Raw genomic sequence first — 20172 nt, forward strand, 5'->3', positions numbered from 1 at the left:
TAAAGCACAGACAGAATCTGGACGCACATTTTAAATCACGGGCAATAAAGATAAAACACCATGTAAAAATGGATTCAATTTCTAATCACACAATCAGGAATGTGAACAAGATGGCTGTTGACCACCTGAGGAACATTGCCAAGGTGTGGCCGTTTCTCTCTCAGGCTGAAACAGAGAGACTCATCACTTTTATTACAAACAGACTTGATTACTGTAATGCTCTCCTGTCTGGTCCACCCAAGAAAGCCATTGGTCAACTGCGAAAACATACAGCTTTTACTTAGTGTGCTTTTTTTGTCATTCTTTTATCTTATGTTTGTTGGGTTGTAAATATTTCCGTTTTTATTTTCATTGTTTTTCATTTGTTTTTCCCCCCCTGTGAAGCACATTGCGTTGCATTCCATGTCTGAAATGTGCTGTATAAATAAAGCTTGATTGGATTTGAATGGTGCGGCAGGCCTTCAGTGATGTAACAAATGCATTTACAACAAAGCCATGGAAGCTTCGATCCCCAAAGAGCCAAGAGAACAAACAAAACGTACTCAAGCTAAAGATAGTTTTAGTCCAATGAATGACTGAAATAAAACAATTGTTAGTACACTATTGTAGCATAGTACACAATCTTAGTATAATATTTTTAGTACACTATTGAAATTTTACATTAATTAAAATTGTGTGCCTTTCACCAGTTCTTTACAAGTATCTTTGTGGTAGTGGTAGAAGTCTTCTGATGCCCTGATTTGAATAGTAGAGAAGTAGAGGAAGATTTCATACATTCTAACTTTTTGTCTAGCTTTTCGGGAAAGTGGTAAAAATGTAAGTTGTTTTATAAAGTTATCAAAAAAAGCGGTCGGTGCGGTTCCTCTAACAGCTGTATCTTTAGATTGGTAGAGTTATTCCTGTTCTGATTTCATATTTAAATAGGAGAGAAACAGGCGAAGATTTCATATGCTCTTAACTTGTTGAAAGTGGCCAAAGTAGTAGCTGATTTCTGTCAAAAGTCCCATTGTTTACATATTGTCTCATTCTTAGAATGTGATGTGCACACCATCGGGATCCTATTCAATTACTGTGTCATAAACCCTCAAGGTTCTAGAATGGAAGGGAAAATGTCAGCCATGTTGGTCAGGGAGAAATCCAAACCAGTCTGATCAAAGTACAGCATGTGATATAGGAGAAATTGTGTAATTAAATTTTTGTCAAGCTAAAATATTGTCACGTGTTATAAATACAGTTTATTCAAGTTTGATACACATTTTCTGTACAAATAGCTTCTAAAATAGCTTCTAAAATATAAACAGACCATAAATGTCCCCAAGAAAATAAATTGTAAAGCTGTGAGTGCTATTTAATGATACAATATCAATACTTGTTGCATTTACAACTTGTCTAATTCCTGTCACAGCACTGGCAAACCATGGTTGACCAACTCCCTGACCAACATGGCTGACCTTTATCCCAGGTTCATGTCCATTCTAGTATTCTAACTCCTAATTCTATGGTGCACACACATAGGGGCTCCCGAGTGGCGCAGCAGTCTAAGGCACTGCATCTCAGTGCAAGAGGTGTCACTACAGTCCCTGGTTTGAATCCAGGCTGTATCACATCCGGCCGAGATTGGGTGTCCCATAGGGCGGCGCACAATCTGGGTTAGGCTGGGGTAGGCCGTCACTGTAAATAAATGAAGTGATTTAACTGAAGTGCCTAGTTAAATAAAGGTTAGATTTTAAAAAAAAGAATTTTTTAAACAACTCTAATTTGACATTTCTGAAAGTTCTGTGACAGTTAAGTTAACAGTGGAACGTTACCTTAATAAATGCAGTTGATGTGATTACTAAAACAGCTGAACGTCTTGATTGGTAAAAGTTATTCTTGCTCTGTTTTCAGATTTCAATAGCAGAGAAGTTTTCAAATTGTTTGTCTATCTTGTTTGGGAAAGATGTCAAACTACACGTTTTAAAGTTTGAATGGCTGTAAGAGGAATATCTTTCCAAATATGAATAACAACTATAAACAGTTAGAAATCATTTGGACAATATTAAAAGTGGCTTCATCAATTATCATTGATTCTGGGTTTTTTTTGTATAGAATCTATTGCAGATTAGGTTGGTCTTCAGATATAGTATCAGTACTTTCACTGGCCCAAATGTTTAACACCAAGACTGCTGCCCCTATAGAGTAAAGAGCACCAGGGACAAGGCAATTAGGGTCCACACAGAGCTATAAGGTGATTGGCTGAATGACAATTACAACCAATCACAGGCAGGGATGACTGGGCTGTTCAGGTTAGATCCAATGGGAGTGTTAGTATTGTATAATTGTATATAGTTCACAACTTAAGATATTCTATGGGTCTGGGCCTGAAACACGTTTAAATATAAATATAAGATGTAATTTTAGCTCTAATTCATATTATAAACTGGTCGGTTCGAGCTCTGAATGCGGATTGGTTGATAGCCGTGGTAATATCAGACCGTATACCACAGGTATGACAAAACATGTATTTTTACTGCTCTAATTACGTTGGTAACCAGTTTATAACAGCAATAAGACACCTCGGGGGTTTGTGGTATATGGAAATATACGACGGCTAAGGGCTGCGTTGCCTAAGAACAGCCCTCAGTCGTGGTATATTGGCCATATACCCAGCCTGAGAACAGCCCTCAGCCGTGGTATATTGGCCATATACCCAGCCTAAGAACAGCCCTCAGCCGTGGTAAATTGGCCATATACCCAGCCTAAGAACAGCCCTCAGCCGTGGTATATTGGCCATATACCCACAGCTCCTGGGGCCTTACTGCTTTAAGTATACTACGTAATAGCTGGTAACAATAATAAGGTATGGAGCATTTTGTTTCTTTAATGAGCATGCTTGGTAAACTTTGAATAGTCTTAAGTGATCCTTTGTTTTCTTGAGCATCAAATCCATCTTTTTCATTTGGACCAGCCTTTTAACTTTGTTATATTACTACAAGATAAGTCATTAATATTAAATGTGATTTATAGGCAATAGTTGTCATTCGCATGATCATTCTGACACTATGGAGTTTAACGGAGATAGCTACCATATACTCAGACAATAGATCTACCCTGTAATTCATATCAAAACAAAAAAATATATATAAAAAACAAATAAGATAATCATCGTTTGAGAACATGGTATTTGTGGCATTAATTCCTTTGCCAACAACACATCTCTCTTACTACTGTGCTCACAACCATAGCATTACATTCAACACAACAAGGATAATGGAAGAGGCTAAACACAACGTTGTTGCCTCTAGGGGGTGCTCTTAAGCCAAAAGGGGTCAAAGAAAAACTATCCTAAATTGGTGGTCGTCATACTTTAACAACGATCGTCGTTCAAACAATCAAAACCTTATTTCATGACGAGAGGTGATCCCAGTGTCTTTGGGTGTGCTGTGCGTGATGTAGTCGTGAGGAGAGAGGGAAAGGCAGAGATCCGATTGGTTGATGTTCTCAGTTGCCAGGCAGGAAGCTGAGGATGTATTCTCCCACCCCGAAGAAGTAGACCACCTGGGCGATACCAAATAAGGGCGCGATGACCAGGGCACGGCAGTACGCCCCCTTCAGGAACGCAGAGGGGCCCTCGTTCTTCATGATTTTACTGATGGGAAAGAAATGGGCAACACAGATTAGCAACAAGATATCCAATTTGTAAGTCGCTCTGGATAAGAGCGTCTGCTAAATGACTTAAATGTTAAATGTAATATCAGTGAATAGTTTTACCTCGTTACTAATTATGTGTTAAAACTGAATATGGCAGCTGAGTTATCATATAGAGTATAGAATGTATTCGTTCTGTGTTCAAATTGGCGTCACCACACTAAAAATAACAAGAAAAACTGTGAAAAACATAGCTAATTATAACAGTCTTCTGGCTGAGGGATAGGTTTCCCTCAAAACCTTCACAATTAAATGTTAACTGGCTACAAAGTATTTTTATTTCTTTAAACTTTTATTTAACCTTTATTTAACTAGGCAAGTCAGTCACCCCAGTCAAAACCCGGACGACACTGGGCTAATTGTGCGCCGCCCTATGGGATTCCTAATCACGGCCGGATGTGATGCGGCCTGGATTCGAACCAGGTGACGCCCCTTGCACTGAGATGTGGTGTCTTAGACCACTTGGGAGCCCAAAAGAACCCTGTGTCTTCCTTGCAGAATAAAAGCCCGATGTTTTCTACCAATCCAGTGGGCATTTGCTTTGTAAACTCAATTACATATGTGCTACAGAAACACCAAACAGTGCTAGGTGGCTGTGCTACAGAAACACCAAACAGCGCTAGGTGGCTGTGCTACAGAAACACCAAACAGCGCTAGGTGGCTGTGCTACAGAAACACCAAACAGCGCTAGGTGGCTGTGCTACAGAAACACCAAACAGTGCTAGGTGGCTGTGCTACAGAAACACCAAACAGTGCTAGGTGGCTGTGCTACAGAAACACCAAACAGTGCTAGGTGGCTGTGCTACAGAAACACCAAACAGTGCTAGGTGGCTGTGCTACAGAAACACCAAACAGTGCTAGGTGGCTGTGCTACAGAAACACCAAACAGTGCTAGGTGGCTGTGCTACAGAAACACCAAACAGTGCTAGGTGGCTGTACTACAGAAACACCAAACAGTGCTAGGTTGGCTATACTACTGAAACACCAAACAGTGCTAGGTGGCTGTGCTACAGAAACACCAAACAGTGCTAGGTGGCTGTACTACAGAAAAACCAAACAGTGCTAGGTGGCTGTGCTACTGAAACACCAAACAACAGCACTAGGTGGCTGTGCAACTGAAACACCAAACAGTGCTAGGTGGCTGTACTACAGAAACACTGCTAACTAAACAACAGTGCTAGGTGGCTGTACTATAGAAACACCAAACTACAGTGCTAGGTGACTGTGCTACAGAAACACCAAACAGTGCTAGGTGGCTGTGCTACAGAAACACCAAACAGTGCTAGGTGGCTGTACTACAGAAACACTGCTAACTAAACAACAGTGCTAGGTGGCTGTACTTCAGAAACACCAAACAGTGCTAGGTGGCTGTACTACAGAAACACCAAACAGTGCTAGGTGGCTGTACTACAGAAACACCAAACAGTGCTAGGTGGCTGTACTACAGAAACACCAAACAGTGCTAGGTGGCTGTACTACAGAAACACCAAACAGTGCTAGGTGGCTGTACTTCAGAAACACCAAACAGTGCTAGGTGGCTGTACTACAGAAACACCAAACAACAGTGCTAGGTGGCTGTACTACAGAAACACCAAACAACAGTGCTAGGTGGCTGTACTACAGAAACACCAAACAGTGCTAGGTGGCTGTACTACAGAAACACCAAACAGTGCTAGGTGGCTGTACTACAGAAACACCAAACAGTGCTAGGTGGCTGTACTACAGAAACACCAAACAGTGCTAGGTGGCTGTACTACAGAAACACCAAACAGTGCTAGGTGGCTGTACTACAGAAACACCAAACAGTGCTAGGTGGCTGTACTACAGAAACACCAAACAGTGCTAGGTGGCTGTGCTACAGAAACACCAAACAGTGCTAGGTGGCTGTGCTACAGAAACACCAAACAGTGCTAGGTGGCTGTACTACAGAAACACCAAACAGTGCTAGGTTGGCTATACTACTGAAACACCAAACAGTGCTAGGTGGCTGTACTACAGAAAAACCTAACAGTGCTAGGTGGCTGTGCTACTGAAACACCAAACAGCACTAGGTGGCTGTGCTACTGAAACACCAAACAACAGTGCTAGGTGGCTGTACTACAGAAACACCAAACTACAGTGCTAGGTGACTGTGCTACAGAAACACCAAACAGTGCTAGGTGGCTGTGCTACAGAAACACCAAACAGTGCTAGGTGGCTGTACTACAGAAACACTGCTAACCAAACAACAGTGCTAGGTGGCTGTACTTCAGAAACACCAAACAGTGCTAGGTGGCTGTACTACTGAAACACCGCTAACCAAACAGTGCTAGGTGGCTGTACTTCAGAAACACCAAACAGTGCTAGGTGGCTGTACTACAGAAACACCGCTAACCAAACAGTGCTAGGTGGCTGTACTTCAGAAACACCAAACAGTGCTAGGTGGCTGTACTACAGAAACACCGCTAACCAAACAGTGCTAGGTGGCTGTACTATAGAAACACTGCTACCAAACAACAGTGCTAGGTGGCTGTACTTCAGAAACACCAAACAGTGCTAGGTGGCTGTACTATAGAAACACTGCTAACCAAACAGTGCTAGGTGGCTGTACTTCAGAAACACCAAACAGTGCTAGGTGGCTGTACTACAGAAACACCAAACAGTGCTAGGTGGCTGTACTACAGAAACACCAAACAGTGCTAGGTGGCTGTACTACAGAAACACCAAACAGTGCTAGGTGGCTGTACTACAGAAACACCAAACAGTGCTAGGTGGCTGTACTACAGAAACACCAAACAGTGCTAGGTGGCTGTACTACAGAAACACCAAACAGTGCTAGGTGGCTGTGCTACAGAAACACCAAACAGTGCATGGGCACTTGAATGAAAGGGTAACTACACTCAACCATCTCCTGAAGTGGTAATATGTATTCTACTATACTTAGAACATCCTATTGTTATGATTTTATCCAAAACAAAAAGTGTGTTTTTGAGGGGGGGGGGGGGGGTCCTGAACAACGTCAATCCCCCACGTGTTGAGATTTACCTGATACAGTCAGTCACCCCACTGTAGGTTTCCTCTGTACTCCCTCTGTTCATAGACTGGATTCTGGTCTTTATCACTGTCAATACACAACAACACCATGGTAACACTACAACACACACTGATGCAACTAAGAACCTATGATTGGTGTAAGATCCCGGCGAAATACAGACCATTTTAACTCAGAGAGACATAACGTAGTATAATAGTATAACATTGTAACACATTCTAGGGTCTTAATAACAAGTTATAACACGTTTGAAAGAAAATCCCCATGTCTCACCATCTACAGGGTTAACAGCGGGCGTGCTGCCAGTCTATATGACTACAGTATTATTAACTAGATACTGGATATTATAATATTATGTCTCACCGTCTACAGGGTTAACAGCCACGGCGGCCGTGCTGCCAGCCAGACAGCCTGCCAGGAATGAGACATAGAACGGAGCGGGGCCCTCCGCTCCTCTCTTCCCCAGGTCGTTCAGGTTGGCAAACAGAGGGAAGTAGATGATGGAGAACGGAACATCCCTGAGAAGAGAGGAAGGGAGAAACGAGAGACGAGCAGAGGAGAGTTTTATCATATTGTCATACCACAGTGTGTGTCGGTGTATCTATGAATGGGCTTTCATTGTATTTCTTTGATTCTTCGATTCCTCATGTCCTCTTTCCTCGACTCCTCAAAACGCCTTGGAGGAGAAGAGCCAAGGTCCCTTAGTCTCTGCTCTTTTTCCTCCATACGTTTTGAGAAGGAGAAGAGGAGAGAGGACGGTAGGAATCTAGGAAATACAATTGAGATAGAGCCAATGAGTCGAGGGTAGTTGGTGGTCAGAACAGTGTCTGTGGTGCTCTGTTGTTTACCTGAGCAGTGTGGCCCCCAGGCCCTTGTACAGCCCAGCGATTCCCTTCTCCTTAAGCAGTTCCCTGGTCAGTTGCATGGCGGTGGGGGACTTGGTCGGCACGGTCCCCGGTACTATCGTCTCTGGCATCAGCTTCCTCTGGGCCTCTGATAGGACAGACAGGGACAGCGTGGAGTTCTGATAGTTGATTTGTTAAGGAACAATTTTAGTATTATTGTAATGAAGATGCACTAACTTTTCTGTTCTGTCTGTGGACAATATAGTATCCATCCATCCACCTACCCACCTACCTACCCACCTACCTACCTACATATCCACCTACCTACCTACCTACCTACCTACCTACCTACCTACCTACCTACCCACCTACATATCCACCTACCTACCTACCTACCTACCTACCCACCCACCTACATATCCACCTACCTACCTACCTACCTACCTACCTACCTACCTACCTATCCACCTACCTACATATCCACATACCTATCCACCTACCTACCTATCCACCTACCTACCCACCTATCCACCTACCTACCTACCCACCTATCCACCTACCTACATATCCATCTACCTACATATGCACCTACCTACCTACATATCCACCTACATATCCACCTACCTACCTACCTACATATCCACCTACCTACCTACCCACCCACCTACCTGCCTACATATCCACCTACCTACCTACATATCCACCTACATATCCACCTACCTACCTACCTACATATCCACCTACATATCCACCTACCTACCTACCTACATATCCACCTACCTACCCACATATCCACCTACCTGCCTACATATCCACCTACCTACCTACCTATCCACCTACCTACCTACCCACCTATCCACCTACCTACCCACCTATCCACCTATCCACCTACCTACCTACCCACCTATCCACCTACCTATCCACCTATCCACCTACCTACATATCCACCTACATATCCACCTACCTACCTACCTACATATCCACCTACCTACCCACCCATATCCACCTACCTACCTACCCACCCACCTACCTACCTACATATCCACCTACCTACCTACATATCCACCTACCTACCTACCTACATATCCACCTACCTACCTACCCACCCACCTACCTGCCTACATATCCACCTACCTACCTACCTATCCACCTACCTACCTATCCACCTACCTACCTATCCACCTATCCACCTACCTACCTACCCTATCCACCTACCTACCTATCCACCTACCTACCTACATATCCACCTACCTACCTACATATCCACCTACCTACCCACCATATCCACCCACCTACCTACATATCCACCTACCTACCTACATATCCACCTACCTACCTACATATCCACCTACCTACCTACATATCCACCTACCTACCTATCCATATCCACCTACCTATCCACCTACCTACCCACCTATCCACTTACCTACCTACCTACCTATCCACCTACCTACATATCCACCTACATATCCACCTACATACCTACCCACCTACCTACCAATCCACCTACCTACCCACCTACAAACCTACCTACCTACCTACATACCTACCTACCTACCTACATATCCACCTACCTACCTACCCATCCACCTACCTACCTACCCACCTATCCACCTACCTACCTACCCACCTACATATCCACCTACCTACCTACCCACCTACATATCCACCTACCTACCTACCCACCTACCTACCCACCTACCCACCTACATATCCACCTACCTACATATCCACCTACCTACCTATCCACCTACCTACATATCCACCTACCTACATATCCACCTACCTACATATCCACCTACCTACCTACCCATATCCACCTACCTATCCACCTACCTATCCACCTATCCACCTACCTACATATCCACCTACCTACCTACCTACATATCCACCTACCTACATATCCACCTACCTACATATCCACCTACCTACATATGCACCTACATATCCACCTACCTACCTACCTACATATCCACCTATCCACCTACCTACCTACCCACCTATCCACCTACCTACCCACCTACCACCTACCTATCCACCTATCCACCTACCTACATATCCACCTACCTACCTGCCTACATATCCATCTACCTACATATCCACCTACATACATATGCACCTACCTACCTACATATGCACCTACATATCCACCTACCTACATATCCACCTACCTACCTACCCACCCACCTACCTGCCTACATATCCACCTACCTGCCTACATATCCACCTACATATCCACCTACCTACCTACCTACATATCCACCTACATATCCACCTACCTACCTGCCTACATATCCACCTACCTACCTATCCATATCCACCTACCTGCCTACCTATCCACCTACCTACATATCCACCTACCACCTATCCACCTACCTACCTACCCACCTATCCACCTACCTATCCACCTATCCACCTATCCACCTATCCACCTATCCACCTATCCACCTATCCACCTATCCACCTACCTACCTACCTACCTATCCACCTACCTACATATCCACCTACTATCCACCTACATACCTACCACCCACCTACCTACCCATAAACCACCTACCCACCTCCACCTACCTACCTACCTACATAACTACCTACCTCCACATAATCCTACCTACCTACCTACATATCCACCTACCTACCCACCCACCTACCTACCCTACATATCCACCTACCTACCTACATATCCACCTACCTACCTACATATCAACCTACCTCCACCTACCTACATATCCAATCTACCTACCTACCTACCATCAATCTACCTACCTACCTACCTATCCACCTACCTACCTACCTACCTACCTACCTACCTATCCACCTACCCTACCTACATATCCACCTACCTACCTACCTATCCACCTACCTATCCACCTACCTATCCCTACCTACCTACCCTACCTATCCACCTACCTACATATCCACCTACCTACCTACCTATCCACCTACCTACCACCCATCCACCTACCTACCTACCCACCTATCCACCTACCTACCTATCCACCTACCTACCTACCCACCTACCCACCTACCTATCCACCTACCTACCCACCTACCCACCTACCCACCTACCTATCCACCCACCTACATATCCACCTACCTACCTATCCACCTACCTATCCACCTACCTCCACCTACCTACCACCTATCCACCTACCTACCTATCCACCTACCTACCTATCCACCTACCTACCTATCCACCTACCCACCTATCCACCTACCTACCTATCCACCTACCTACCTATCCACCCACCTACCTGCCTACATATCCACCTACCTACCCTATCCACCTACACCTATCCACCTACCTACCCTATCCACCTACCTACCTATCCACCTACCTACCTACCTACCTACCTACCCATCCACCTACCTACCTATCCACCTACCTACCCTATCCACCTACCTATCCACCTACCTACCTACATATCCACCTACATATCCACCTACCTACCTACCTACATATCCACCTACCTACCTATCCACCTACCTACATATGCACCTACCTACCTACCCATATCCACCTACCTACCTACCTATCCATACCCACCTATCCACCTACCTCCACCTACCCTACATATCCACCTACCTACCTACCCATATCCACCTACCCACATATCCACCTACCTACCTATCCACCTACCTACCTACCTACATATCCACCTACCTACCTATCCACCTACATATCCACCTACCCACCTATCCACCTACCTACCCACCTATCCACCTATCCACCTACCCACCTACCTACCCATCCACCTACCTATCCACCTATCCACCTACCTACATATCCACCTACCTACATATCCACCCACCTATCCACATATCCACCTACCTACCTATCCACCTATCTATCCACACCTACCTACCTACCCACCTACATATGCACCTACATATCCACCACCTACCTACCCACCTACATCCACCCACCTACCTACCTACCTACATATCCACCTACCTACCTACCCACCTATCCACCTACCTACCTACCCACATATCCACCTACCTACATATCCACCTACCCTACATATCCACCTACCTACCTACCTACATATCCACCTACCTATCCACCTACCTATCCATATCAATCTACCTACCTACCTACCTATCAACCTACCTACCTACCTATCCACCTACCTATCCACCTACCTACCTACCTATCCACCTACCTCCACCTACCTATCCACCTACCTACCTACCTATCCACCTACCTACCTATCCACCTACCTCCACCTACCTCCACCTACCTACCTATCCACCTACCTACCTATCCACCTACCTACCTATCCACCTACCTACCACCTACATATCCACCTACATACCTACCTACCCTACCTACCTACCAATCCACCTACCTACCCACCTACAAACCTACCTACCTACCTACATACCTACCTACCTACCTACATATCCATCTACCTACCTACCCATATCCACCTACCTACCTACATATGCACCTACCTATCCACCTACCTACCCACCTACCTACCTACCCACCTACATATCCACCTACCTACCTACCCACCTACCTACCCCACCTACATATCCACCTACCTACATATCCACCTACCTACCTATCCACCTACCTACCTATCCACCTACCTACCTATCCACCTACCTACCTATCCACCTACCTCCACCTACCTATCCACCTACCTATCCACCTACCTACCTACCTATCCACCTACCTACCTACCTACCTATCCACCTACCCTATCCACCTACCTACATATCCACCTACCTACCTACCTACATATCCATCTACCTACCTACCTACATATCCATCTACCTACATATCCACCTACCTACATATGCACCTACCTACCTACATATGCACCTACATATCCACCTACCTACCTACCTACATATCCACCTATCCACCTACCTACCTACCTACCCACCCACCCACCCACCCCCACCCACCTAACCATCCAGTTTACAGCTATTTAGGCAAGATAAGACTTTATAAGGGTTTGTACCTGCTCGTGTAAAGTCTTACAATGTGTTATAACTGCATCATAATGCATTATAACTGCAAGCTGTTACCACATGGAATGCATGAATAACTCAATGAGAATGTAATGGTAGGCCAATACACCAAGGGGACGAGAATAGACAGTAGAGATGGTAGGATCCAATATAGAATAGACAGTAGAGATGGTAGGATCATTATGTGGATCTAATATAGAATAGACAGTAGAGATGGTAGGATCATTATGTGGATCTAATATTGAATAGACAGTAGAGATGGTAGGATCATTATGTGGATCTAAATATAGACAGTAGAATAGACTAATATAGAATAGTAGAGATGGTAGGATCAATATTGAATAGACAGTAGAGATGGTAGGATCTAATATAGAATAGACAGTAGAGATGGTAGGATCTAATATAGAATAGACAGTAGAGATGGTAGGATCAATATAGAATAGACAGTAGAGATGGTAGGATCTAATATAGAATAGACAGTAGAGATGGTAGGATCTAATATAGAATATGTGGATCTAATATAGAATAGACAGTAGAGATGGTAGGATCAATATTAGAATAGACAGTAGAGATGGTAGGATCTAATATAGAATAGACAGTAGAGATGGTAGGATCTAATATAGAATAGACAGTAGAGATGGTAGGATCTAATATAGAATAGACAGTAGAGATGGTAGGATCCATATAGAATAGACAGTAGAGATGGTAGGATCTAATATAGAATAGACAGTAGAGATGGTAGGATCAATATAGAATAGAGAGATGGTAGGTCCAATATAGAATAGACAGTAGAGATGGTAGGATATAATATAGAATAGACAGTAGAGATGGTAGGATCCACTATAGAATAGACAGTAGAGATGGTAGGATCTAATATAGAATAGACAGTAGAGATGGTAGGATCTAATATAGTTATGTGGATCTAATATAGAATAGACAGTAGAGATGGTAGGATGGTAGGATCCACTATAGAATTATGTGGATCTAGGAATATAGAATAGAATATAGAATAGACAGTAGAGATGGTAGGATCCACTATAGAATAGACAGTAGAGATGGTAGGATCTAATATAGAATAGACAGTAGAGATGGTAGGATCATTATGTGGATCCACTATTGACCACACGGGGGCAGAATTGATCCATATTTCAACACTAGGTCACAGTGACCCTTCCATTTTGCAGCTCCGTGTCCCTCTCTTGCCAATCCTCCTCCATCTCTCTAAATATCTGATTGTTTTTCCATCTTTCTAAATGTTTCTATTCGGTCTGGATCACCGACAGAGAAACGTAACGGTCATGTGAATGCTGTCTCCACTAAAGTGAGAACAGTGCCTTTAAATTTAAATCACGCTGTAACAACTGCTAAATGACTTAAATGTAAATGTAATACAGGACTTCTCTCTAACTGATTCTCCTCTATCAATTCAATTCAATTCAAGGGCTTTATTGGCATGGGAAACATGTGTTAACATTGCCAAAGCAAGTGAGGTAGATAATATACAAAAGTGAAATAAACAATAAAAATTAACAGTAAACATTACACATACAGAAATAATAATAACTATCTATCTCTTACTGAATCTCCTCTATCTATCTCTTACAAATTCACCTCTATCTCTTACTGAATCTCCTCTATCTATCTATCTCTTACTAATTCACCTCTATCTCTTACTGAATCTCCTCTATCTATCTCTTACTAATTCATCTCTTACTCTATCTATCTCTTACTGAATCTCCTCTATCTATCTCTTACTGAATCTCCTCTATCTATCTCTTACTAATTCACCTCTATCTCTTCCTGAATCTCCTTTATCTATCTCTTACTGTTTGTCCTCTGTCTATCTCATACTGATTATCCTCCATCTCTTTAAATCTCTTACCAATTCTCCCAGCATCTTGAAGCTGAATCTTCAACATCTCCATAGGAGTCGTGACGATAACCTGTGACGATAAACAGAAATACAAGATGAAAAACCACTATAACTGACAGGAACATTTGGTCAAGTGTGATAACCAGGGGTATATATAACCAGAACCAGAACACTATAACAATATAACGATAACAGAAACGATAACAGAACACTATAACAATATATAGAACACTATAACAAACAATATAGAACACTATAACAATATAGAACACTATAACACTATAGAACACTATAACACTATAGAACACTATAACAATATAACACTATAACAATATAGAACACTATAACACTATAGAACACTATAACAATATAGAACACTATAACAATATAGAACACTATAACAATATGGAACATTATAACAATATAGAACACTATAACAATATAGAACACTATAACAATATAGAACACTATAACAATATATAACAATATGGAACATTATAACAATATAGAACATTATAACAATATAGAACACTATAACAATATAGAACACTATAACACTATCAATATAGAACACTATAACAATATAGAACACTATAACACTATCTATAACAATATAGAACACTATAACACTATAACACTATAACAATATAGAACACTATAACACTATAACAATATAGAACACTATAACACTAGAACACTATAACACTACAACAATATAGAACACACTATAACACTATAACACTAGAACACTATAACACTATAACAATATAGAACACTATAACACTATAACAATATAGAACACTAACAATATAGAACACTATAACAATATAGAACACTATAACACTATCAATATAGAAACACTATAACACTATCAATATATAAACACAATATATAACACTATAGAACAATATAGAAACACTATAGAACACTATAACAATATAGAACACTAGAACACTAACACTATAGAACACTACAACACTATAGAACACACTATAACACTATAGAACACTACAACACTATAGAACACTACAACACTATAGAACACTATAACACTATAGAACACTATAACACTATAGAACACTATAACACTATCACTATAACACTATAACACTATCACTATAACACTATAACACTATAACAATATATACTATAACACTATAACAATATAGAACACTATAACAATATAGAACACTATCACTAGAACACTATAACACTATCAATATAGAACACTATAACACTATAACAATATAGAAACACTATAACACTATAACAATATAGAACAATATAGAACACTATAACACTATAGAACACTACAACACTATAGAACACTACAACACTATAGAACACTATAACACTATAGAACAACACTATAACACTATATAGAACACTATAACACTATAGATAACACTATAACACTATCAATATGGAAACAATATAGAACACTATAACAATATAGAACACTATAACAATATAGAACACTATAACACTATAACAATATAGAACACTATAACAATATAGAACACTATAACACTAGAACACTATAACACTATAACAATATAGAACACTATAACACTATAACAATATAGAACACTAACAATATAGAACACTATAACAATATAGAACAATATAGAACACTATAACAATATAGAACACTATAACAATATATAACACTATAACAATATATAACACTATAACAATATAGAACACTATAACACATAACAATATAGAACACTATAACAATATAGAACACTATAGAACACTACAACACTATAGAACACTACAACACTATAGAACACTACAACACTATAGAACACTACAACACTATAGAACACTACAACACTATAGAACACTACAACACTATAGAACACTATAACACTATAGAACACTATAACACTATAGAACACTATAACACTATAGAACACTATAACACTATAGAACACTATAACACTATATAACACTATAACACTATATAACACTATAACAATATATAACACTATAACAATATAGAACACTATAACACTATAACAATATAGAACACTATAACAATATAGAACACTATAACAATATAGAACACTATAACAATATAGAACACTATAACAATATAGAACACTATAGAAACTATAAATATAGAACACTATAACAATATAGAACACTATAACAATATAGAACACTATAACACTATAGAACACTATAACACTATAGAACACTATAACACTATAACACTATAACACTATAACACTATAACACTATAACACTATAACACTATAACACTATAACACTATAGAACTATAACAATATATAACACTATAACAATATAGAACACTATAGAACACTACAACACTATAACACTATAGAAACACAATATAGAACACTATAAAACACTACAGCAATATAGAACACTATAACAAACAATATAGAACACTATAACAAACAATATAGAACACTATAACAAACAATATAGAACACTATAACAAACAATATAGAACACTATAACAATATAGAACACTATAACAAACAATATAGAACACTATAACAAACAATATAGAACACTATAACAATATAGAACACTACAACACTATAGAACACTACAACACTATAGAACACTACAACACTATAGAACACTACAACACTATAACACTATAGAACACTATAACACTATAGAACACTATAACACTATAGAACACATAACACTATAGAACACTATAACACTATAGAACACTATAACACTATAGAACACTATAACACTATAGAACACTATAAATATAGAACACTATAACACTATAGAACACTATAAATATAGAACACTATAACACTATAGAACACTATAACACTATAGAACATTATAACACTATAGAACATTATAACACTATAGAACACTATAGAACACTACAACAATATAGAACACTACAACAATATAGAACACTACAACACTATAGAACACTACAAATATAGAACACTATAACACTATAGAACACTAACACAACTATAACATATAGAACACTATAACACTATAGAACACTATAACACTATAGAACACTATAACATATAGAACACTATACACAATATAGAACACTATAGAACACTATAACACTATAGAACACTATAACATATACTATAACACTATAATTATAACACTATAGAACATTATAACACTATAGAACACTATAGAACACTACAACAATATACTAACACTATAGAAACTATAACACTATAGAACACTACTATAGAAACTATAACATATAGAACACTATACTATAGAACACTATAAAGAACACTATAACACTATAGAACACTATAACATATAGAACACTATAACTATAAATATAGAACACTATAACAATATAGAACACTATAACAATATAGAACACTATAGAACACTACAAACTATAACACTATAGAACACTATAACAATATAGAACACTACAAACAATATAGAACACTATAACTATAAATATAGAACACAATATAGAACACTATAAAACACTACAGCAATATACACTATAACAATATAGAACACTATAACAAACAATATAGAACACTATAACAATATAGAACACTATAACAAACAATATAGAACACTATAACAATATAGAACACTATAACAATATAGAACACTATAACAATATAGAACACTATAACACTATAGAACACTACAACACTATAGAACAGTACAACATATAGAACACTATAGAACACTACAACAATATAGAACACTATAACAATATAGAACACTATAACACATATAGAACACTATAACAATATAACAATATAGAACACTATAACACTATAGAACACTATAACACTATAGAACACTATAAACTATAGAACACTACAACAATAGAACAGTACAACATATAGAACACTATAGAACACTACAACAATATAGAACACTATAACAATATAGAACACTATAACAAACAATATAGAACACTATAACAATATAACACTATAGAACACTATAACACTATAGAACACTATAACACTATAGAACACTATAACACTATAGAACACTACAACACTATAGAACAGTACAACACTATAGAACACTATAGAACACTACAACAATATAGAACACTATAACAATATAGAACACTATAACAAACAATATAGAACACTATAACAATATAACAATATAGAACACTATAACACTATAGAACACTATAACACTATAGAACACTATAACACTATAGAACACTATAACACTATAGAACACTATAACACTATAGAACACTACAACACTATAGAACAGTACAACACTATAGAACACTATAGAACACTACAACAATATAGAACACTATAACAATATAGAACACTATAACAAACAATATAGAACACTATAACAATATAACAATATAGAACACTATAACACTATAGAACACTATAACACTATAGAACACTATAACACTATAGAACACTATAACACTATAGAACACTATAGAACACTACAACACTATAGAACACTACAACACTATAGAACACTACAACAATATACCATTAACTAATAGCTAGCATTAGCAACTCTAACAGTGTAACCAATAGAACACTATAACACTATAGTAACCTATAGAACACTATAACACTATAACAATATAGAACACTATAACAATATAGAACACTATAGAACACTACAACACTATAACACTATAGAACACTATAACAATATAGAACACTATAGAACACTACAACACTATAGAACACTATAACACTATAGAACACTATAACCTATAGAACACTATAACAATATAGAACACTATAACAATATAGAACACTACAACACTATAACAATATAGAACACTATAACACTATAGAACACTATAGAACACTACAACAATATAGGACACTATAACAATATAGAACACTATAACAATATAGAACACTATAACCTAACATATACAATACCATTAACTAATAGCTATAGAACAGCATTAGCAACACTACAACACTATAACAATATAGAACACTATAACACTATAGAACACTACAACAATATAGGACACTATAACAATATAACACTATAACAATACCATTACACTATAGGCAATATAGAACACTATAACAATATAGAACACTATAGAACACTATAACAATATAGAACACTATAGAACACTATAACAATATAGAACACTATAACACTATAGAACACTATAACACTATAGAACACTATAACACTATAGAACACTATAACACTATAGAACACTATAACAATATAGAACACTATAGAACACTACAACAATATAGGACACTATAACAATATAGAACACTATAACACTATAACACTATAACCTATAACTATACAATATAACAAATACCATTAACTAATAGCTAGCATTAGCAACTCTACAGTGTAACCAATAGGTCCAGGAGCTAGGCTAGGCTATGGCCTAACATATACAATACCATTAACTAATAGCTAGCATTAGCAACTCTACAGTGTAACCAATAGGTCCAGGAGCTAGGCTAGGCTATGGCCTAACATATACAATACCATTAACTAATAGCTAGCATTAGCAACTCTACAGTGTAACCAATAGGTCCAGGAGCTAGGCTAGGCTACGGCCTAACATATACCATTAACTAATAGCTAGCATTAGCAACTCTACAGTGTAACCAATAGGTCCAGGAGCTAGGCTAGGCTATGGCCTAACATATACAATACCATTAACTAATAGCTAGCATTAGCAACATAATCTACAGTGTAACCAATAGGTCCAGGAGCTAGGCTAGGCTATGGCCTAACATATACAATACCA

The 20172-nt window shown here is 39.0% G+C and overlaps 1 protein-coding gene across 1 annotated transcript in view; it reads right to left on the reverse strand.

The window, feature by feature from the left end:
• Positions 1-365: 365 nt before the first annotated feature.
• The window catches only part of LOC124031926 (mitochondrial glutamate carrier 1-like), a 99691-nt gene continuing 79884 nt past the window's right edge, over positions 366-20172 (reverse strand). The window contains exons 7-11 of the mRNA XM_046343743.1: positions 14432-14492; positions 7567-7711; positions 7082-7236; positions 6712-6787; positions 366-3628 (exon numbers count right to left, since the gene is read on the reverse strand). Coding sequence (XP_046199699.1) covers positions 3481-3628; positions 6712-6787; positions 7082-7236; positions 7567-7711; positions 14432-14492 — 585 coding nt within the window. The 3' untranslated portion in view covers positions 366-3480. The remainder of the gene's footprint in view (positions 3629-6711; positions 6788-7081; positions 7237-7566; positions 7712-14431; positions 14493-20172) is intronic.

This window comes from Oncorhynchus gorbuscha, linkage group LG01 (genome assembly GCF_021184085.1).
Source record: "Oncorhynchus gorbuscha isolate QuinsamMale2020 ecotype Even-year linkage group LG01, OgorEven_v1.0, whole genome shotgun sequence".
Taxonomy (NCBI): Eukaryota; Metazoa; Chordata; class Actinopteri; order Salmoniformes; family Salmonidae; genus Oncorhynchus; species Oncorhynchus gorbuscha.